The 20453-nt window shown below is 35.5% G+C and overlaps 2 protein-coding genes across 5 annotated transcripts; both read left to right on the top strand.

Moving 5' to 3' along the window:
* Positions 1-746: 746 nt before the first annotated feature.
* LOC140862025 (L-ascorbate oxidase homolog) lies at positions 747-3892 on the top strand. Of its 3 annotated transcripts, none has more exons than XM_073265030.1 (9): positions 747-881; positions 1246-1409; positions 1495-1604; positions 1779-2049; positions 2180-2276; positions 2426-2771; positions 2858-3223; positions 3325-3403; positions 3514-3892. In XM_073265030.1, exons 1-9 carry the CDS (start codon positions 854-856, stop codon positions 3724-3726), a joined length of 1674 nt encoding a protein of 557 aa, XP_073121131.1. In that variant the 5' UTR covers positions 747-853; the 3' UTR covers positions 3727-3892. The 3 variants fall into 3 exon arrangements, with proteins under 3 accessions (XP_073121131.1, XP_073121132.1, XP_073121133.1); XM_073265031.1 differs by having other exon boundaries at positions 813-837; XM_073265032.1 differs by having other exon boundaries at positions 878-993.
* Positions 3893-5611: 1719 nt separating this feature from the next.
* On the top strand, positions 5612-10532 carry LOC140863282 (autophagy-related protein 101). 2 transcript variants are annotated; one of them, XM_073266596.1, is made up of 7 exons: positions 5612-5825; positions 5916-5952; positions 6330-6415; positions 7868-7963; positions 8685-8850; positions 8943-9105; positions 10250-10532. In XM_073266596.1, exons 1-7 carry the CDS (start codon positions 5793-5795, stop codon positions 10323-10325), a joined length of 657 nt encoding a protein of 218 aa, XP_073122697.1. In that variant the 5' UTR covers positions 5612-5792; the 3' UTR covers positions 10326-10532. The 2 variants fall into 2 exon arrangements, with proteins under 2 accessions (XP_073122697.1, XP_073122696.1); XM_073266595.1 differs by having other exon boundaries at positions 10199-10532.
* The last annotated feature ends 9921 nt before the right edge of the window (positions 10533-20453 follow it).

Below are 20453 nucleotides of genomic sequence, written 5' to 3'. Positions count from 1 at the left end.
ATTAAATATAAGCAAAGTCTGGTCTTTTTTAAAAAAAATGGAACAAAGTTTGGAGTTTGAGTAGCATAAATGGAGAAAAAAAAATAAACGAGAAGAGAGGTTATTCCACAAAACTTCGACCTAACCTGACCTGATCCGACCCGATCCCATCTAACTGATATATATATATATATATATATATATATATATATATATATATATATATATATATATACTATTTTACAAAATTTGAGCCATCTTTAAATATCATTTTGGTACGCTAAAGTATATTTATCATTCAACCTTTGGTAGTTAATTAAAATTTTATATATTTACATTGAGAAAAGAGTAAAAATAGGTGAAAAACAAAAATAAAAAAAAACTACTTACATTTTGAGAACTGCATTCTATCATATTATTAATAACTACACCCACTTCTCTTATATTAAAAAAAATTACAATCAATTTGATTTATGTCATATTAACCACGTACGTAAAGCGCGTCTGCATCTTTTGCTAATATATATTTGCTACTTCTCAGTTTGATAATGGATACTGAAAGGGTAAAAGATGAAGGTTAAAAAAAAAAAAAAAGAAAATGCAATAAACCAACAAGGGAACAAGTTGACACCAATAAAGACACGATTAAGCATCTGCCATACTGCTGGCATTTAACTACGACCGCCCCTTTTTCCCATGCAGAAAAAGGAGTAAATTTAGGCAGTGATAATGGTGATTATCAGTAAGTTTCTGGATAAAAATGGGGCCTTTTATTCATTATGTAGCGTAGAAATGATAACGCGGAAACGCGTGAACTGCACCGAAACGTGAATCGAGAGCTGGCAATTATGGACAGAGGTCATACTCAGTGAAGATGCCATTTCTTCCTTATTCAAATCTCTGTCAGTATCATTACTTTATCTATTTATGTACATAATATTTATAGTATCCATGAGTCGCTAAAAATCTTTGTATTGTTGTGGTTTTCTTGCAACTTTATTCAAATTCAACCTGGTATGTTTCAAATCTTTCTGCATTGTATCTGATTTTACTTTATTTTTTTCCGGATGAAATCCCACTTCAGATCTGCTAGATTCTTGTCAGCATTTCATGTTTCGGTCTAGATTCGGCGTACTCGTTGCTATTAGTACTGAGAACCCATTTGTTAAAATGCGCATAATGATGGATATGAGCTGTGAATTAAGATTTCTTGGCGGGTGGTTAAGATATAAGAATGTTTGACGAATTTGAGGTGGATGTTTGCAGATACATTGGTTTTTGCGCAAATGAGAAAAGCAATATTGGTGCTGTTTTCTCTAGCAATCTTGGCCTTTTGGGGTGTTTCTGATGTGAAAGCAGAGGATGCTTACAAGTACTACACTTGGATTGTTACTTATGGAACTGCCTCACCTCTTGGCCAGCCTCAAGAGGTCAGTATTGTGGAGTACTAGAGCCATCCCAAGATTTTGGAAAATTAGTGTGGGATTTTTGAGATGTTGATGTTGAGTTTTGCAGGTTATCCTCATCAATGGTCAATTTCCAGGTCCTAGGCTTGATACTGTCACCAATGACAACATTATCCTTAACCTTATCAATAAGCTGGACCAGCCCTTTCTTTTGACATGGTGAGTCACATAAAACAACCACGTATAGCAAATCAAGAAACTGACAGCAGTAATCTTGGAAACTGTGCCTTCCCATGTATTTTTTTTTTTTTACTGATTGTGTTGATTTCTTGGGAGATTGGATGTATGAAAGTTGAACTCTGTCATTTGAATCACCTGCACTGTATGAATTAGGAATGGGATCAAACAAAGGAAGAATTCTTGGCAAGATGGTGTGGTGGGGACTAATTGTGCAGTCCCACCAAACTCGAACTACACATACAAGTTCCAAACTAAGGATCAAATCGGAAGCTACACCTACTTCCCATCGACTCTGATGCACAGAGCTGCCGGAGGATTTGGTGCGCTGAATGTGTATGCGAGATCGGTTATTCCGGTCCCCTACGCCCCGCCTGCCGGAGATTTCAGCTTGCTTATTGGTGATTGGTACAAAACCAGTCATAAGGTGTGAGTTCAGTAATTGTCGTGGATAATGCACCATAATACTCATTTCCCGAGACTTAACTTAAGCTACCTCGTTGGTGAAAACAATGAGAAAATGGTTGAAAATTGTGGTGTTATTTTCATTTTTACAGGGGTTGCAGCAGACTCTTGATTCTGGGAACTCTTTGCCTTTCCCCGACGGCTTACTTATAAACTGTCAGGGTCGGACTACCTTCAGTGGTGATCAAGGTGATTTTCGGGGCCGAAATCTTGAATTCATGCACTCTTTTATGAAATTTCGAAGCTGCCCTTTTGTTGGACTATGAAATGCAAATCAGAATAATCAGTTCCATATCAAGAGCTGTGTATTCCAACTGTTTCTTGAACTGAATTTTCAGGTAAAACCTACATGTTCAGAGTGTCGAACGTAGGCCTATCCACCTCCTTCAATTTCAGGATCCAGGGGCATAAATTGAAGCTAGTTGAGGTTGAGGGGTCGAATGTGGTTCAGAACGTGTATGATTCTCTTGACGCACACCCTGGTCAATCCATGACGATTTTAGTCATCTTGGATCAGCCTCCAAAAGACTATTATATCGTCGCAACTACAAGATTCACGACGACAGTTCTTACCGCAATCGCCGTTTTACACTACACGAACTCTCAGGCCCCTGTTTCCGGACCCTTGCCACCCGGCCCTCCTCCCGAAATCGAGTGGTCCATCGAGCAAGCTAGAACTTTCCGGTAACGGACTTGAGAAACCAACAGCCAAAAGTTTGTTTGTATGTTCATTTGGTTGCGAAAAGCTCATGTCCCCGTCTCATTTGCAGGTGGAACTTGACATCCAATGCAGCGAGGCCGAACCCTCAGGGCTCGTTCCATTATGGGAACATTACAATATCAAGGACTTTTGTTTTGGCTAATTCGGCCCCCATCATAAACGGGAAGCAGAGATATGCGGTCAACGGTGTTTCTTACATCAATGCTGACACCCCTCTAAAGCTTGCGGATCATTTCAACATTCCTGGTGTTTTCAGTCTAAATTCGATCCCAAGTTCTCCATCCAGCAGCGGTGCTTATTTATCCACATCTGTGATCGGAACTTCTCTGCACGAATTCATAGAAGTCGTCTTCCAAAACAACGAGAACACCATGCAATCTTGGCATCTTGATGGCTATGATTTTTGGGTCGTTGGGTATGTTACAAATTACAATGTTTAGCCACCTTGAAAAAAAAAATCTTAATTCGGGGATTGAATTCTAAGTTCTAACCATATTCCTATTGCTTTTGAAACAGATTCGGGGCGGGACAGTGGACACAAAGCAGCAGGAAAGGATACAATCTTGTTGATGCCTTCACCAGACATACCACACAGGTAACTTCAAAACTCATCAGCATCATATGCTATTACATTTCTGCCATCATCGTTTTCGGTTCGCCACATTTTCTTACTGGTTTTTTTTTCTTTTCTGGTACATTTTTCAGGTATACCCAAATTCTTGGACAGCTATTCTAGTATCATTGGACAACCAAGGAATGTGGAATTTGAGGTCTACAATGTGGGGAAGGCAATATCTTGGGCAACAATTATATCTGAGAGTTTACAATCCAATTCCCAGCTTGGCCAATGAATATGATATACCTACAAATGTTCTATTCTGCGGCAAAGCTGTGGGCCTAACCAAGATTCATGGCTAGCTAGTTCGAGGATTTTAATGAAAATCATCGAGTAATTTTTCTACTGTTTTCCAGTCATGAGAGGTTGACTGCTAGGCTAGTAATATATTGAGGAAGAATCTTTGGCTATTTTTGCCCTTTGGTTTATTTTATGTTGTTTTATGTGATGACAATATATCTATTTAATATATTTTAAGAATGTCTATTTTTTTTTTACCAGACCAGTACAAAATCTTTACATACAACATTTCTCAAAGACATGACAATTCACTCCTTATATACCATGTTGTGTTTTAAATTTTTTTTGTCAAACATCTAAATAGAATTCCAAATCCATGGATATAAAATCCTGTTGTAAATATTATGTTAGTCTGATTAAGTTAATCCGTCTGTAGCGAAAAAATGAGCCACATAGTTAGCTTCGCGAGGGCGAAAGTTGCTAGAGGCATCCGTGGAGTTAGAAACTGTATTCCGAATTGTAGAAACAAGATGAGCATCAAATGACAACACAGAGGGTCCTTGACTTGAATAACTTGAAAGGTTGTTTCGCATGGGTTTCGATCGTCCTTATGCGATGAAGGAAAGATTGAGCTACCATATTCCTCTCCGCATATGATTATGGACGGATCTAGCATAGATCAGTTCTAGGTTGTAGCTCTCACAAATCTTTACAATTTTTTTGTATATACTATATAATTAATTATATTAAGTTCAAGTTCATTTCAACTCTAATATTTGAATCCGTATCAACTCGCCTACAATTCAACAATGTAGGACGAAAACCAGCCTTGAAAAAAGGGAAGGAAAGCAAGAACTGCTTGTATTCTTTGTACCACAAACATATAAAAATAGTAACTCCATTGAAATGTTTACAATGTTATGTATTGGTTGACAAAGGGAATACCGAATTAATTTTATTTATGTAACTTCTGTGAACCAAATTTAATAATAATAATAATAATAATAAAACATACAACCACGCATACATACGAACAAGTGTGAAATTTGAAGGATGCGTAATTGTAGGTCTTGCGCCGTTCTTGCGAACCTAAGAAAAATAATCTATTGTGTGTGTTACGTATAGATAGAGCCGTCAATTTGCGTTAGATCCGTCGGGTTGGCTCGGCCCGCCACATAATTTAAGTGGGTTGGGTTAAAAATTTTTCAATCCAACAAAAGGTGGGCCTAGATGGGCCAACCCGCCTAGGCTCGTGACCCGCGCGGGTTGGCCCGCCGCGGGCCTGAAAAATTAATAATTTATTTTTATTTTTATTGTAATATATGTATTTTTTAATAAAAGTTGTGAATTTTTTTTGTATTAATTATTTTATATAAAATTTATACATGAAATTAATAATTAAAATTTTTATTAATATGTTTCTATTAATATTTATTTATGAAATGATATTTATAATTAATTATAATATTTATTTATTTATTTTTATTTGTCATGAGCCAACCTGCGGGCCGGCCCGCCTAACCCGCAACCCACCTTGAGTTGGATTGAGTTGAGGATTTCTAGCCCGCCAGGATGGTGGATCGGCCCGCCATCAACGCGCAAAAAAGTGGGTTTTTGATGGGCCGACCCACCCCTCCATGGGTTGACCCGTTTGACAGCTCTACGTATAGACCCGGTTAATAGCACTACCTAGAAATCAAATCAAATCAAGGAAAGTTGAAATGACAAACTAAAAAAATGATGTATTTATAGATCTATTGATGAATTTGAAATGGTAGAGCTCTTGCATCTAACCTAGTTGAAATAAATTATAATTCCTATATACTACCATAAATATAATCCTAAAATATAATGATCTGATTGGATGAAATACTGCCTAATAATTGTGCAGATAAAATAGTTCACCTGTACCAAAAGCGTGTTACTGGAACCCTTTCCCCCATCAGGCCCAAAGTCGCATTATATTATGTGCAAATCCACTTCTCTCTCCGAGTCTTCCAACCTCATAACTTGAACCGATTACGCCACCACTAATAGCACCGTCGCCGGCGGTCTCTCCGCTTGATTTCCTATCTATTTTTCCAGATTCGAACATCTGTTATCTTGCTCTTCCTTTCCAGTAATCTCGATGAATTGCGAAGTTTGCCAGCTCAAAGAACTCGTAAGTATCCTTTTTTTCCACTCTTATCCCTTCGATAGTATATTTTTATACGCCTGCGGTTAACGACTGACTTTTCACGCAATATATTAGGAAGTTGAGCATTTCGAGATACGTGAAGTTCTCCGGTGTAAGTTGCTTTCTCTTTGCTTCGTTTTTAAAAATATATAAAAATTGGTTTACTACGTATTCTTTGGTGATGAACTGATGATTCGACTTTCTTATGGCTATGTTGATCGTTTATAGTTAGGTTTTTCCATGTTTACTTGTGTAGCTGAATTTTGATTCTTTTTGCGGTGATTTTTATGATGAAAGTTTGAAATTTGAGATTGATGTATGATCTAGAATCATGAATTTTATATGATCACTCTTTATCTTTTTGTTTGGGAACCATGGGTGATTACTTCGTTGAACAAGTTAAGATTTTGCGAACATCTAATATGCAGTTGTTTATATGCGATGGCATTTGTGCTTACAATCACTGATGGGTGAAAGTTTTATGTGCAGGCATTCTACACACTGTGTTGTTCCATCGAGCTTTAGGCCTAGTGCGCCCTAAAGATGTTGATTTGGAGCTTTTTGAGATTACATATGTAAGCAATTTCCTATTTCTCAGAGATTGGTGGATATGATCTTCCTTGATTCCATTTTTTTATTGATTATTCTGTTTCTCGCTGCTAGTGAATTAATCCTGCTTAGAACTTTTTCATAGTATGCAAGTTTTGCATTGTCTTTGATGTAATGTGTCGATTCTTTTGATTGGGGCTTTTAATGTATAAGAGATTAGGGAAATTACCTACACAGTCTTGTAACTTGAACGTTGTTTATTTTTGTTTTGTTAACAACCCATTCACACATTTTGTACACTAATTTGCACTTGTTTAGTTTAGTTTCTTTTCACCAGAGTGTTGACTTAACATCGACTATGTTAGCAATGTCCAACGTCACATCATCAATTTTCGATGACATGTTATCATTTTCGGATACCGCATCAGCAGTCCGATGAAATGGCTAGATTTTGGGAAAAAAGTTACAATTAGTGTATTAAAACTGTAATTTCCCAAACATGCAAATTACATAACCAAAAATGTAACTTCCCTAAGGTTGGATTTAATTTGGGGAAGAAAATGTCTTGGGAGTATTTGAAATGAGAGTGGATTTAAAATTCACTTCAATTTTCTTCATTCAAACAAGTCAAGGAAATCCATGCAGAGTCTTAAGAGATTTTGTCCCTATTTCCAGTTCTTTGAAGGAAAAAGGGTTTCCTTTGACATATGTCCCCTCATGCATAAGGGATGAATTGACTGCTATCTTTGGTGCTTTAGTTGTATGTATTACGTAATTTAAATATTCAAGCTTTGCTCTTCATCTAAGCTTTCTTTGAATTAGTGGACTTACACAAGGCTTCTAGCTTGACTGAGTTTGTAAATAAGCATCATGGCACTTCTGCATCCATAAGCAATTTAACAATTATGAGTTGAAACAGAATTTTTTAAGATACAACACTAGTATACTTCTCATTGTTTTCATAGAATCTTAATATGGTTGTCAAGGTGGTGCTGGATGTATGCTTTGATATAATACAATGCATTATTATTTAAATTTCAGTTTTTCTCTCATGTGTGGCCTTTGGGTAGGTATTCCTAAAATCACCATTAAAAAAATGTTTCCTTTTTGGATGGAATGTCAACATATGCGAACAAATCTCTTAGGTTCCATTTGGATGGAAGTATTTTGAAAGATTTGGATTTGAAGTCCGTGCTACAAATCCACTCAAATTATTTAGTTAATTGCCAAAATCCATTATCTTTGATTTGAAGGCAATTTTTTTTTTTTTTAAAATAAAACCAAGGCATTTCAAATCCCATTATTGGAGTAGTTCCAAATCCATTGTTAGAATGAAACCTCCAATCCAAATGGAGCCTTAGTTTTCCTGAAGTTCAATGCCCCGGTCATGGGTAATTTGAGACTAGATTTTATTTATTTATTTATTTGTCTTGTACCTGTTCTTCAACATTTTTTTTATATTCAAATTCAATATGCAGGTGCAATGTGGTGATATAGAGGTTGAGAGAAAAATTGATGAGAAGATCGACCAGTTCATTGATAGGGTGGAGAAGCACCCAAACAAGAAAAATCAGGTCCATGGACTGCAATAATCTGGACCTGTACAAAATCTGTGGTTCATAGTTACACTTGTGGTTAATCTATTTTTATTTTTTTAAGTGTGTGGAACCAATGAACACTGGGAGGTTTCATTGCCATTAATTATGTCAAGACTGTCCATTAGTCTCCATCCACCTCTACTTTTAACTTACCCTTTGTTAAATTCATTTTTTTGTCATGCTAAATAATTTTCATAGAATTCGGATACGCACCTCCTTGCTGCATAATTCCATCCTAGCTGACGTATTTTGCTGTTAATATTTTTTTCTCTGAGTTCTTGGGCAAGATGATGTAGCTTTCTCTTTGTTAGGTACTTAGATTAGTTTCCTATAGCAATAGATGATGCAGCATGTATTCTCTTTTCAATGCGAAGGCTTATGAGGATCCAATCTGTGGTGCATTTGTGTGTTTTGAGTGCTTCCAACTATTAAACGTTTTTTTCTTTAATGTAAGTAGTAAACGTTTTGAAGGCTGGTCAATTTCTGAATTTAATACATCATGTTTTATTCTACATGACAATGCTAATCCACTCTTCTTGTGCTGATTCAATATTTTTTTCAGTGATGCATGTAGTAGTGTGAGAAGGAAATGGTAGATTTTATTATTAACGAATTGGATTCTGCCATGAATGTCTCTTTTCTGAATTCATTATGACATCTCTTGATGTTGTTTATTCTGTATATTACTGGGACCCAGATATGTTTGTCCTTCTATGAAGTCAAAAACAAACAGGCCACATGGTTCACTAACAAAGTTGAACGCCTCTACTGGGAACAGTGGTACATAAACTTGAATGTTGCACAACACCCTAAAGGAAATTCTGGCAAGTCTCATTATTCAAAAATAGTGGTTGATCCTGTAGGTAAAATTTTAATCTGGTTAGAGGTTCAAGATTTCACTCTTTATTTCGGCGGGCATGTAGCTGTCACACTAATTTTCTGTCATTGCCCACAGAATCTGCGGCAGAGGCAAGGAGTGCTCGGCGCACTGTACTGGAAGCTTCTCTTCGTGATGTTCTGTTTCAGATAATTAGGTTTGTCAATGATAAGAAGGATCATGTTCCTCCAATACCAAACCTTGAAGGTGTTTCATTTCCCTACGAAATTACCATCTCAAGGTACTCTCCATACCTTCATTTAGATTATTTTATCATGCCTTCGCTGGTAGCTTGTAGGTTTTGGTATATTGTTCTTATACTGCCTTATATACTGTTTTATTCAATATCATGGTTATAAAAGTGAAACCTTTTCGATTGTTTGTGGTACTTGTGGTATCTTGTATTTAAATGGACTCAGCTATAATCTCTCTCTATATAATATATATACATAGGGAACAGTGGAAGTTTTAAATTCTTCTATAACTAGGGCATAAATTCTAATTTCGTTCACCTCAGATTATGCAAAATAAAAGTCTGGTATATGGATGAATCATTTTGCACTCACTTCTTTCCAAGGTCATATCACATCTTTTTACCATGTTACCTAATTGCTTTTAAGTGATATAATGTTTATTTATTTTATTTTGATGTATTTAGTATGTTTTCTATGAAACCAGAGAGCATTCTTGCATTAGTTATCAAGTCCTTTGAGTTGAAAGTTAGGGTTGTCTTTTCAAGATGAAAAATATTTCTTCATAACGATATTCACTTGATGTTCGTCAACTTATTGGCCAAGCTGAGGCCAGCATATGTGATATGTGCAGTTGATTATTTTCGTTCGCTTCTCATTGCTTGATCCACTACATATTCTGTGGTTTTTCATTTTTCTCAATGAAATTTTCTTGGAGCTTCTCTCTGATATGCTAGAATGTCTCCTTAGCATTACCTAGGTGGTTTGTAAAATTTTTACTAGGAGTGCAGACCAACCTGCATTAGATTTAACTAGTTATTTCATCCAGAGGAGAACAAAGTCCTAGCTTTGAATTTGTTGGGAAAAGGTATACAAAAGGTGATTTTCTTACTGAACATACCGGTATTTGGCATTTTCTTTTCTTTTCTTTCTGAAAAACAAATCTTAACGAACATCGCCATAAGAGATGGTTCTTGATACCACTTATGTCTATCTGTCTGGCTTTGTAGCGCAACAGACTAAGAGAATGCCATTAATACAGTTGGCCGCATTTAGATAAATTGATAATCCTCCGGTTTTGCGATTCAACACATTATCACCATCTCTTTCAATGTTGCTATTGTTATTTTTGTCTTCCTAGAGGTACCTGAAGCCAAGTATAAAGCTGCTTAGTTATGTACTGCCTTCTCTTAGTTCATCAGATTCTGCATTTGGGATGGACATGTTCAAGAGGATGCTCCAAACTGGGCATCCTACAATGCTCAGTTGACTTGCAACGACCCTGAGCCGTCCCATTTCTTTTATTACGAGTGTTTGTCCAGGAACCCAAGTAGCCTGCTTCACCTGTGAATATTATTTATGGGCTAAAGTCTGTGAATTGCAGCTGTAAGCTACACGTGACTCATTTGATTGAAGAAACTGTGGATATGTACATATCAACATTATAACTGCTTTCCCTGAGTTTCATTTTGTTTTATGTTTGTGTTCCGGTCACTTTGAGACATTTTGAGTTTCAAATTTTTTGGGAAACCATTTGAAATCAAAATCACACCGTTTAAAAATACTGGTTTCATATTTCCCTAAGAAAGTAGAATCGGAACGGGTGATTCTGAAACCGAAACCACCACCCGGGGATGATTGGGTTTCTAGTTCTCAACAAGTAGAAGCAGAACCACTGTTTTAGAGCCAAACTGTGATTGAGGCTAGTTGACTGCTGTTCACATAATTTGGTGTCTGGCCTGTTCCAAGTTGGTGTATTTTTCACTTGGTTTGGGGCCTTTAGGCGTCTTTTCAAGAAAGAGATGTCCATATGTTAAATGTTGATAATGGCTTCGCTCGAGTGAAAGGCTGTAAGTGAGCTTCTCTAGGAATTTTTCCCCCCTTTAAATAATCATTAGACTAATTTTAATTTCAAAGATTTATAATGGACATGTTCAAGAGGATGCTCCCCTAGTTCATGAATATTATTATATTATTAAAACTCGAGGGATTTTCCAAAATGACCTACCACATTAAACTACGTACTATAATCAATTTTGTCCTTCAAGTAAGTTAATTTATAAAAATAATATTTGATTCCAAAAATAACATTTAAAATATGTTTTTATTAGCATTCTTTTGAACCTTTTCTACATAAACACAAAAAACATAATTATTAAATTGCAAAAGTACAAGTTCATAATTAAAATCTGAAAGTTTATATATAAAAGAAACAACTAAAAATATAGCAATAAATTTTCACCAAAATTAATAACAGATAAAATTTCATTTAAAAAAAATCAATTAATCAATTGATAAAAAACAATTCTTATTTTATATGCAGAGATTTTTTTTAAGCACAGAGTGCAGAGTTAAAATTTTAAAAAATTAGATATCTTATAAATTTTTATATACTTTATATATTAAAAAATGAAGTTATTTTGCACGCTCATTACCCACTCCATACCCGTTACCTACTTCAGACCCACAATTTTGATTCATTGTCTTAGACTTAAGGGTGTTTACTCTTTGGTTAACCGTTTGAATTGAGTTGAAATCGAAAATTCGATTTGAACTGAAAATTTGGTTTGGTTTTTTTAGCTCGGTTTATCGAATCGAATCGGACCGAACCGAAAACCGTTTTTTTTTATATTTTAAAAATATTTTAATTCATTTTTTATTTGTTTTTATTAATAAATAAATATATTAATTAAATAAATAGAATTTCGGTTAAACCGAAAATCGAACTGAAAAACCGAAAATATTTCTGTTTTCAACCGAACCGAACCGTGAAATTCGGTTCGGATTTTCGGTAAAATTCAGTTCGGTTTGGTCCGAATGAACATCTCTACTCAGACCCGCACCTCCGGTCCCTGTAACCTATTTGACCGATTTAAACTTGACTCATTGTCATCTCTGAAATAAATTCATCTATAATAATTTTTGTAAATATTTCCCAAGCACGGAAGAGAAGTAAAATTTCTTAAGATTGCATTGAGATTGATGGATTCATCTATAATAAAAAATTTTAAAATCATTATAATGGATTTCAAATCCATCGTAGCATGGTAGGCATTCCACATTTCAAATCTTTCTTTTAAATATTTTCTCATTATTTGGTTCAAATGCAACTAGAAAGGGTTTGGTATGCCTAGTGATTAATTAGGTTTAGCGCGAGGTTTAAATATAACTCTCTATAGTATACATGTTAATTTAAAACAAATTATATAGTGGAGGTAAATGTACAACATTATAAGAATTCGAAAAACAAATGCATAACCTAGTAACATGATTTATCAAGTAAGAGGATTATATGTATAAGTAACTATATATCTATATTGTATCTCAATAATCACACTTTATATTTACTTTTTTTTATGATATTAGCGTCAATATTATCTTATCCAAATATATTAATTTATCATCATTGTATTATGCATCTTTCATCATTTCTTCCATGATTCGGTGTGATTGTTATTATCACGTACATTATCGGGTCTTGATCTACATCGGGAGTGTTTTTTCTCATATTTCAATATCATTAGATCACGTGAGACCCTTATATTTTTATAGAAATTAACATGTGTGTTGATGATCTAATAATTGACATTTGACCACATCATGAGAGAAAAATACTCCAGTTGTAGCATAGAATAATCCGTTTATATACAAACTAAAAGCACTCAATTAAACACACACCTTTAATCATAGACAAGAAGTACTGTAATCTTTTTAACCCATATATATTCCAATTTAGGTCTTCGGTTATTAGCTTATATGAATCCGAGCATTGACATAGTGTCATCTTACTATATACTATATAATTAAAGTTGGGACTCTTGTATTGACTAACTTCTATTTATCATTTGGTAACATGTTATTTAAGATTGCAATTATGTAAGTTATTGATGTAATTTTTTTCCCTAAAAAATAATCCTTGGTTTTTTTTTTTAAAAAAATATCGCAATCATATCTTTATTTATAATTTTAAATTTACTCTTATCTTTATTTATATTTTTAAAAATTAAGAAAAAAATTTATTAATTTTGGAAATAACAAAAAATTTCTCGTTCATAAATATTCCAATTGTCAACAAAGCACACGTGCAAAGGGACGTTAATATCCTATATTTATGTAACAAATGAAATATTTTTCCATAAAACACATATTTTGCTCTAGGTATGTAAAACCTCAAAATATTATGCATGACAATTTATTTGACAAAACACACATAGAACATCCACTTATATATAATGAATTCTCAATTATGATGCACAAGCTAGCTAGGCTCTAGGTTCTATGAGCAACTAATTATTCAGGTATGTAGATGTCCATAATAAAATACAACGATAGCATTGCACAAATATCTATCTCTAGATGACACCATAAAAAAGAAACAAATTTGGATACCACCACGTACAATTCCACTAAATGTATTTAGTGTTCATTCCTATAGTTCACAACCATATTATATATTGTCTATATATTGCAATCTCTTTAATATAATTAAATTAAGATGAGTTGACACAATGTTTAAACTTTTCCAGTGTCTCTTGGAGATAGTGGAAAAGTATACTTAATTACTGTAAGGGAATAGAGGTTGCACATAAACAGTTTGAGGTGTTGTCACAAGGTGTTGACAATACCTACAATAACACCTTGAGTAATTTGCAGCGGAATATAATTAAAACGTAAATAAAATAAACAAGCAACCAAATAAATAGACTCAAATGATTTAAGCAAGAGTATAAGATACTCTTGCAGCGCCTCAGAGTAAAACTTCACTAGAAAACTTTCAAAGAGTTTACAAACCCTAAAACTAGTGATTATTGTAAAAATCAATTTCTCAAAACAAGTGAGAAAACAAAGAGTAAAAGTTCTCCTAAAACTTCTATGTGAAATAGAATAACGAAAACACAGTAAGGAGAAAAACAATGTTGAAGTCAAAATCGGACGAACAACACACTTCTTGATCTCCAATCTTCAAGCGTTCTAAACGGCTTCAAGTTGGCACAACTTCAACTAAGCTTCAGAGAGATCTTCAGCTTTTTCACAATATACGTACTTAGGTTCTCACGTATTTTTCTCTCTATCAATCTCTCTTTCTTGTGTACGCCTATCTCAAATAAATAGATCAAGAATTCTTCTTCAATATGTTTCTTTGTAGGCGTAGGATTCCTTTTATTTGATCATATCAAATCTACACAAATAAAGAAAGATAAATATTAGATATGATATGATAAATATTCTAATCAGCTTATCAATATCGCAAATAGGAAATAAATCACTTAAATAAAGATTACTTCATGTCCAAAAAAGGAAAAAAATGTTAAATAAAATTCTTTTCAAAATAGGATGATTTTAAGGAATAAAATATTTCTTTTAATCTTTCCTTTTTTGCCTTTCTGGACAAAACATATTTAATCCACAAACAGATCAACTAAACTCCCCCTTAATCAAAACTTCCCCTGAATAGATTCTCCCCCTAAGTATATCGAGAGGTGTTGTCGCGAGATGTTGGGAACATCTAGCTATGACACGTTAAATCAGAAACCATAAGAGCTAGGAGAAATACAAACAAAAAATCATACCAGAGTTAACACCACATAAAAACAGTTTTGATTAGGATCAGGGAAAAAAAACTAAACAATAAAAAAAACTAGAAAAACCAAAAATAAAACTAAAAAGAAAATTAAAATTGATTGCTCTCGGATTCCGCTTCTTCTGCTTCACTTCCTTCTCCCCCTTTTTGTTCAGAAGGGCCAGCTCCACTTAGTAGTGAGTCATAGTGAGCCTTTAATCATTCGTAATAGGCTAGGTCAGCCTTCGCTTGTGCAATCTTCTGCTCAGCATGCACCAATTGAGGTTGTATGAATGCATGATCAACATCTTGAGCAGCAGGGGGGGTACAAAAATAGCAGTGACAGAGGAGGTGTTGGCAGCACCTGCCACAACACCTGCGGCATTAGCTGACTCAGACCATGGAAGGTCTATCTTCCTATTTCCTTTGACAAATACAGGTGCGATCTTTAGCAACTCCCCAGGCTCAATAAGTACTTCATCATCATCCTTCTCAATCTCTTGAGACAGCAACATAGAATAGATGAGGGATGGATAAGGCAGCTTCAATGTTGGTTGTGCACAGTCTGCAAAGGCCATGACTGTATCAAACACAAGTCGACCATAGTTGAAATTGCTTCCTGTGCCAATGACGTACAAGACTGGAGCCTGATGCTTGGTAACAACATTGGAATTCCCAGATGGAGTCCATGTCTTAACAGCGGTCTTGTGTAAAACAGAGTAGAAGGAGGTGAGCTTGGCAGCCTGCAACTTCTTAGGGTGTGAGGGAAAAACAATGACTTGACCACCTGTAATGACAGAGGTCATCTCATCCATAGAAGGTAGTGCAGCATCATCACATGTAAGAGTATGGAGGAATCCATTTATCCAAGCAGGACTGAAGGCAAAAATCTGTCCTCGCACATACACCTTCCCATACTTAACATATCGCAGATCCTTCACAGCTTCAGTCAAATTACAGTAGAATTCTCGAACAATTTCCCTGCAATACGGACCAGCAGTAGAGACGGTGGCCAGCAGATTTCTCACCTCAAAGAATCTGACCAAATTTTGAGCTCCATAGCTCTTCACATCAATATTACGTTCCTCAAGGAACTCACGATCAGAATACTTATCCCAACAGTCAGCAATTTCCTTGGAATAAAAAGTAGATGTGAAACGACCCTAACTCTATAATTAATAAATAAATATGCGGAATTTTTTTTTTTTTACTTACTAAATAAAATATGTACATATATGCCCATACATATATGCACAGAATAAAAAGATTTAAAAATAAATAAATAAATAAATAACTTAAATAAAAATGCATTCTTTAATAAAATAAATATCTGAGTCTACATTTAATTAAAATACTGTCATGAGAAAATAATTAAAAACTGCATGCACTAAAAATATTTAAAAATAACATTCCAAAACCCAACCACTGAAAAATACTTAAAAATGTAACATACTAAAAATATTCAAAACATGCATAACGACTCAGACATCTATCACGGTCACGGGGTCACTGCATGTTCGCTCATATGTCCTCGCCGCCGGTAGGAGCTACATCCTCCTCTACGTACTCACCTGTACCATACCAGTGTAGTGAGCCTAGAGGCCCAACATGCTAACATAACAAGGGTTTAAAATAATTTAAATCAATTTAATACTAATACATAACATATACATGAATGAGCATGCTTCAAAATATCATACCATAACTTAACTTAAATTACTCAAATATCATAATACATAACTATTGTTGAGCAAAATAATTTTCTAACATCGCATGGTTGTATCCGTAGTGTAACCTTAAATCATACATTAAATACTGATCAGCGTGGAAACCAACGTACGTGGCGGTGATGAATCACCTCTTAAATTGGCAGTAAACTGCCCTTCAATAGTTCACATATGGGGACGAATCCCCCTCAAATCTCAAATTGTCACACTACTTCAACTTCCAACATAAAATATTTTCTTATTGCTCAACCTTAAACATTTAATCGTACATAAAATTATTTCATGAATGCATGTACTTAATTAAAATGTGTGTCCTTCATATATATTTAATTTAATTTCATACTAACATATAAATATTAAAATAACTCCCATGCATAAAATAATTAAATATATATTCAGGACACATGCAAATTTCTCATGGATTGTACTGGACTGCTGGCCCTAACACCCAAGCTCATTTACTTAAATCTGGCCCATTAACACTGAGACTGGCCCAATAACATACTTAAGCCCAATAAAAATTATTTTAAGCCCAATTAAATAATTAAAGCCCATTAAAACATTCTAGGCCCAAAAACAACTTAATCTGGCCCAATGGGCCCGAAAGCCCAAAGACTGGCCCAATGACTTCCATGGGCCCTAAAGCCCATAAAAATTAGTGGGCTCACTTAATTAAATTAATTAGGCCCAAATACTTAAATTTAACCCAAATTAATTAAATGGAACCCAAAACATTTTATTTCAAATTAAATGGCCCAAAAACCAATTAAATCATAAAATACTTTAAAATTAAAAAGACTCGAGCCCGGCCCACCAACCCAGACCCGGACCAACTTAACCCGACCCACTACCCTACTGACCCGATCCGGACCACTCAGACCCGGCCCAGACCCGAAACTAGCCCAAAACCTCCTCTCCCTACCCCTTTCTCGGCCAACAATTTGAGCAGTTCCACGAGATTCGTTCGTGCCATCTGCTCCAGAAACATTTGGCCGTGAAACCACCTCACAAACGTAGTGCACTCAAAGACGTTTCCAAAAAGCTAAAAACCAGCCAAAATGATGGCATAACGAAGGAGAACAGACCTCTGCAAGTTAGCCTATCCTATACTTGCGCGCAGACCTGAGCAGCGCCGGGACTTTCGATCGTTCTTCCTACTCCGGCCATATTTTTCCGTGAAACCACTTCTCAATCCTAATCAACATCTAGATGGTTCAAACCCTTTAGGCCTCACCCAAAATAGTGGCCTGGAGAAGGAGAACGAAGTCTTTTCCTCAGAACCCTGAACTTGCGCACCCTTGGACCCAAAACTAATGCAGCTCGACTCCAACCCTGTTCCAGCCTTAACCATCCAACCAAACCCAGCCTAGGGACCCTAAGACCCCCTCTGAACCGTGGACCAGCAGCCATGCATGCCCATAACCATAAAAACGTGAGTATGTTAATGAAATCAAAGAACCATGTGCATACCTCCAGAAATCCGATTTGTTTTACTGAAAATTTCAATGAAAAGTTTGATGCCTACACACACACACACACGCATAATAACTGATATGGCATGAAAAATAGAGAAAGAATCATGCCTTGCACCGTAGTTTGAAGAGAAAGGAGTGCGTAGAACGATTCCGGGACGACGGGGCGATGACAACCGACTTGGAAGCTTCAAAATCGAGCTATGGTGTTCTTAGTGTAGGCTGCTAGCCGAAGAAGATGATGAATATGGGGTGGGGTGGCGGCTGATGGAATTAACGTGGGGGTAGGGATAGGTTTTGGGTAGAATTTAGGGTTATAACTTAATTAAAAATAGGTTTTAGGGTATTAAAACTTTAATAATGATTTTAATAATAAAATATATAACTTAAAAGCTCCAACTAATACTTAAAAATCTGATAAATAAATTAAAATCCCGAAATATTAAATTAAGGGAATTTTAAAAATAATTAAAAGTCATTAAAATGGCTAAATTTGGATAAAAATGGACTCCTAAAATTATATAAAATTAAATACTAAAAATATTGAGGAAATAAAACTCAAAATAATATTTTTGGGCTCTAAAAGACTCATAAAATAATTTGGATAGAAAGTTGTCATCTCGTCCGTCCACGGTTCCGTCAACGCGATAAAACAATTCAAATACTAAAAATCATAAAAATCACTAATTATGGGTTAAATGCTTAAAAATCACTTAAATCATGCACAAATAATTCACATAATTATTTAACCCATAAATCAAAAATTTAAATAATTAAATTCCCTAATTATGCATGCAAATTTACGTATTTAAAATACCGGGTGTTACAAGATGAGTAGGATGAGTTTACCCGATATTCTTCACCTAAGGTGTTGTCGAGGGTGTCGGCAACACCTTCCTCAGCACCTTCCTCTTCTTCTTCAGAGTCATAAAAATCGGACTCTTCTTCCAACTCCTTCTCAGCATCTGAATCTTCACTTGAATCAGAGCTGGAACTATCAGAAGGTTGAGGGTGGTTGTCAGCAAATTCTGCGAGCATCTCCTCGTCTGGTTCATCCTCGGATTCTGGAACAGAAGCTATAGCAGTGAATGAAGGCTTCTTACCTTTAGACTTCTTCATTTTAGCCATGAACTGGGCTATTGACATCTCTTCTTCATCGGACATAACAAGAGGAACAGTAGATGATGGTTCCTCTCGAACAGGAATGGATGCAGAAGCATCTTTATGAAGAACAGCAGCAGCAGCATCTGATTCAGTGGATTCATCATCAGAAGATGAACTCCCCTTTGATTTTTCCTCAGATTCAAACGGAACGGGGATGGTTGGGACAGAGGGTTCCATGGCACTCGTCTTTCCCCTTTTTCGATGTACCAACTTAAAGTCTTCATCGGAGCTTTCATCCCCAGAGGTAAATTCAGTGTCCACCAGAGATGGTCTTGATGATTGACCCTTCCCACGGACTCTTTTTGAAGCAGTGTAATCTGGGTTGTATCCAGCTTGTCTCTTGGATCGGCGAGTTAAGGGTTTCGTGGGAAACACCTTATTCAGCATGCTCATATCTGGTAAATTCTCTACATCGATGACATTGCCAGGCTCTCCTGGAGCGATGGAGTCCAGAGGCACAGGTTCCTCGGCAACAGGAATGATTGCTTGCTCAACCATGGGGTGTGGTGATGTAGGTGCTGTGACACCTTCCGCAGCATCTTCCGTATATCCCATCTCAGAACGAATATCATGTGAATCAAAACCCTTTCCTGCCATTATAATATGAAAGAGTGAACAGAGGAGAATTTTTGAGCAATTTGAAGACAGTGAGTATACAAAGGTGCGAGACAAGGTAAGGAGATAATATCTTTCCTTAAACAGATAAGAACACAGATATATAAGGCACCAAATCTTTTCCTATTCTAGCTCGGATTCTGAGTAGGCCCCAACGGTAACAAAATCCTCAACGGTAACTATTTGGAAAACGGTAACAAATCCGATTTAATTAGGCAACTAATCTTTTTGATTTCCACCGATAATCTAGGCCCAAATATTTCACCAAATATTTCCAATTTTAACTCCTCATCAGAATATAACACCACTGTAACAAAATCCAATCACATTCAAATTCAAAAAATTCAGAGGATAGGGCAAAAATCAAAATTTTTATTTGATCAGAATTTGTAACCTTTCGGCCAAATATATTCACAAATATGTATGCCCTAATTTTGTCTAAAAATAGAGTGTGACATAAAAATAAAATGCAATTTTATGCACAAATAAATGTTGACAAGTGAGGTGTTATCCACGATATAACATCTTCCAGCAACACTTCAGGATTCAGAAAAAATTATTATATCCAATTCATTATTTTTGCAAAAGTGGTAGCCTGCACACTAAAGGAACGATCTTCAAATGGACCCCTTTAGGTAGCTTTTTCCATTTGCTTCTGATTATCAATCAAATTTGATGATTGATTCAATTCAAGCTTAATCATTTTTTGTTCTTTTGTTATTCTGAATTTGCCAAGTCACTTTTCATTTGGGACAAGATCATGGAATACACGAACGTCCCTCCACTACTTCATGACTCAGTCAGAATTCTTCTTTAATTTATCCGAAATAAACTGTAAAAAATATTTTGCAAAGAATCCT

Source organism: Henckelia pumila, chromosome 4 (genome assembly GCF_033568475.1).
Source record: "Henckelia pumila isolate YLH828 chromosome 4, ASM3356847v2, whole genome shotgun sequence".
Classification (NCBI taxonomy): domain Eukaryota; kingdom Viridiplantae; phylum Streptophyta; class Magnoliopsida; order Lamiales; family Gesneriaceae; genus Henckelia; species Henckelia pumila.
This window is presented reverse-complemented; position numbering and strand designations above follow the sequence as displayed.

Bases quoted from the DNA above. Each gene is read 5' to 3' on its own strand.
- LOC140862025 (XM_073265030.1), top strand. From the start codon at position 854: ATGCCATTTCTTCCTTATTCAAATCTCT. The intron at 2,772-2,857 runs GTAACGGACTTG...TCTCATTTGCAG, and splicing joins GAGCAAGCTAGAACTTTCCG to GTGGAACTTGACATCCAATG. The intron at 3,404-3,513 runs GTAACTTCAAAA...TACATTTTTCAG, and splicing joins TCACCAGACATACCACACAG to GTATACCCAAATTCTTGGAC.
- LOC140863282 (XM_073266595.1), top strand. From the start codon at position 5,793: ATGAATTGCGAAGTTTGCCAGCTCAAAGAACTC. The intron at 5,826-5,915 runs GTAAGTATCCTT...GCAATATATTAG, and splicing joins TTTGCCAGCTCAAAGAACTC to GAAGTTGAGCATTTCGAGAT. The intron at 7,964-8,684 runs GTCCATGGACTG...ACTGGGACCCAG, and splicing joins ACCCAAACAAGAAAAATCAG to ATATGTTTGTCCTTCTATGA.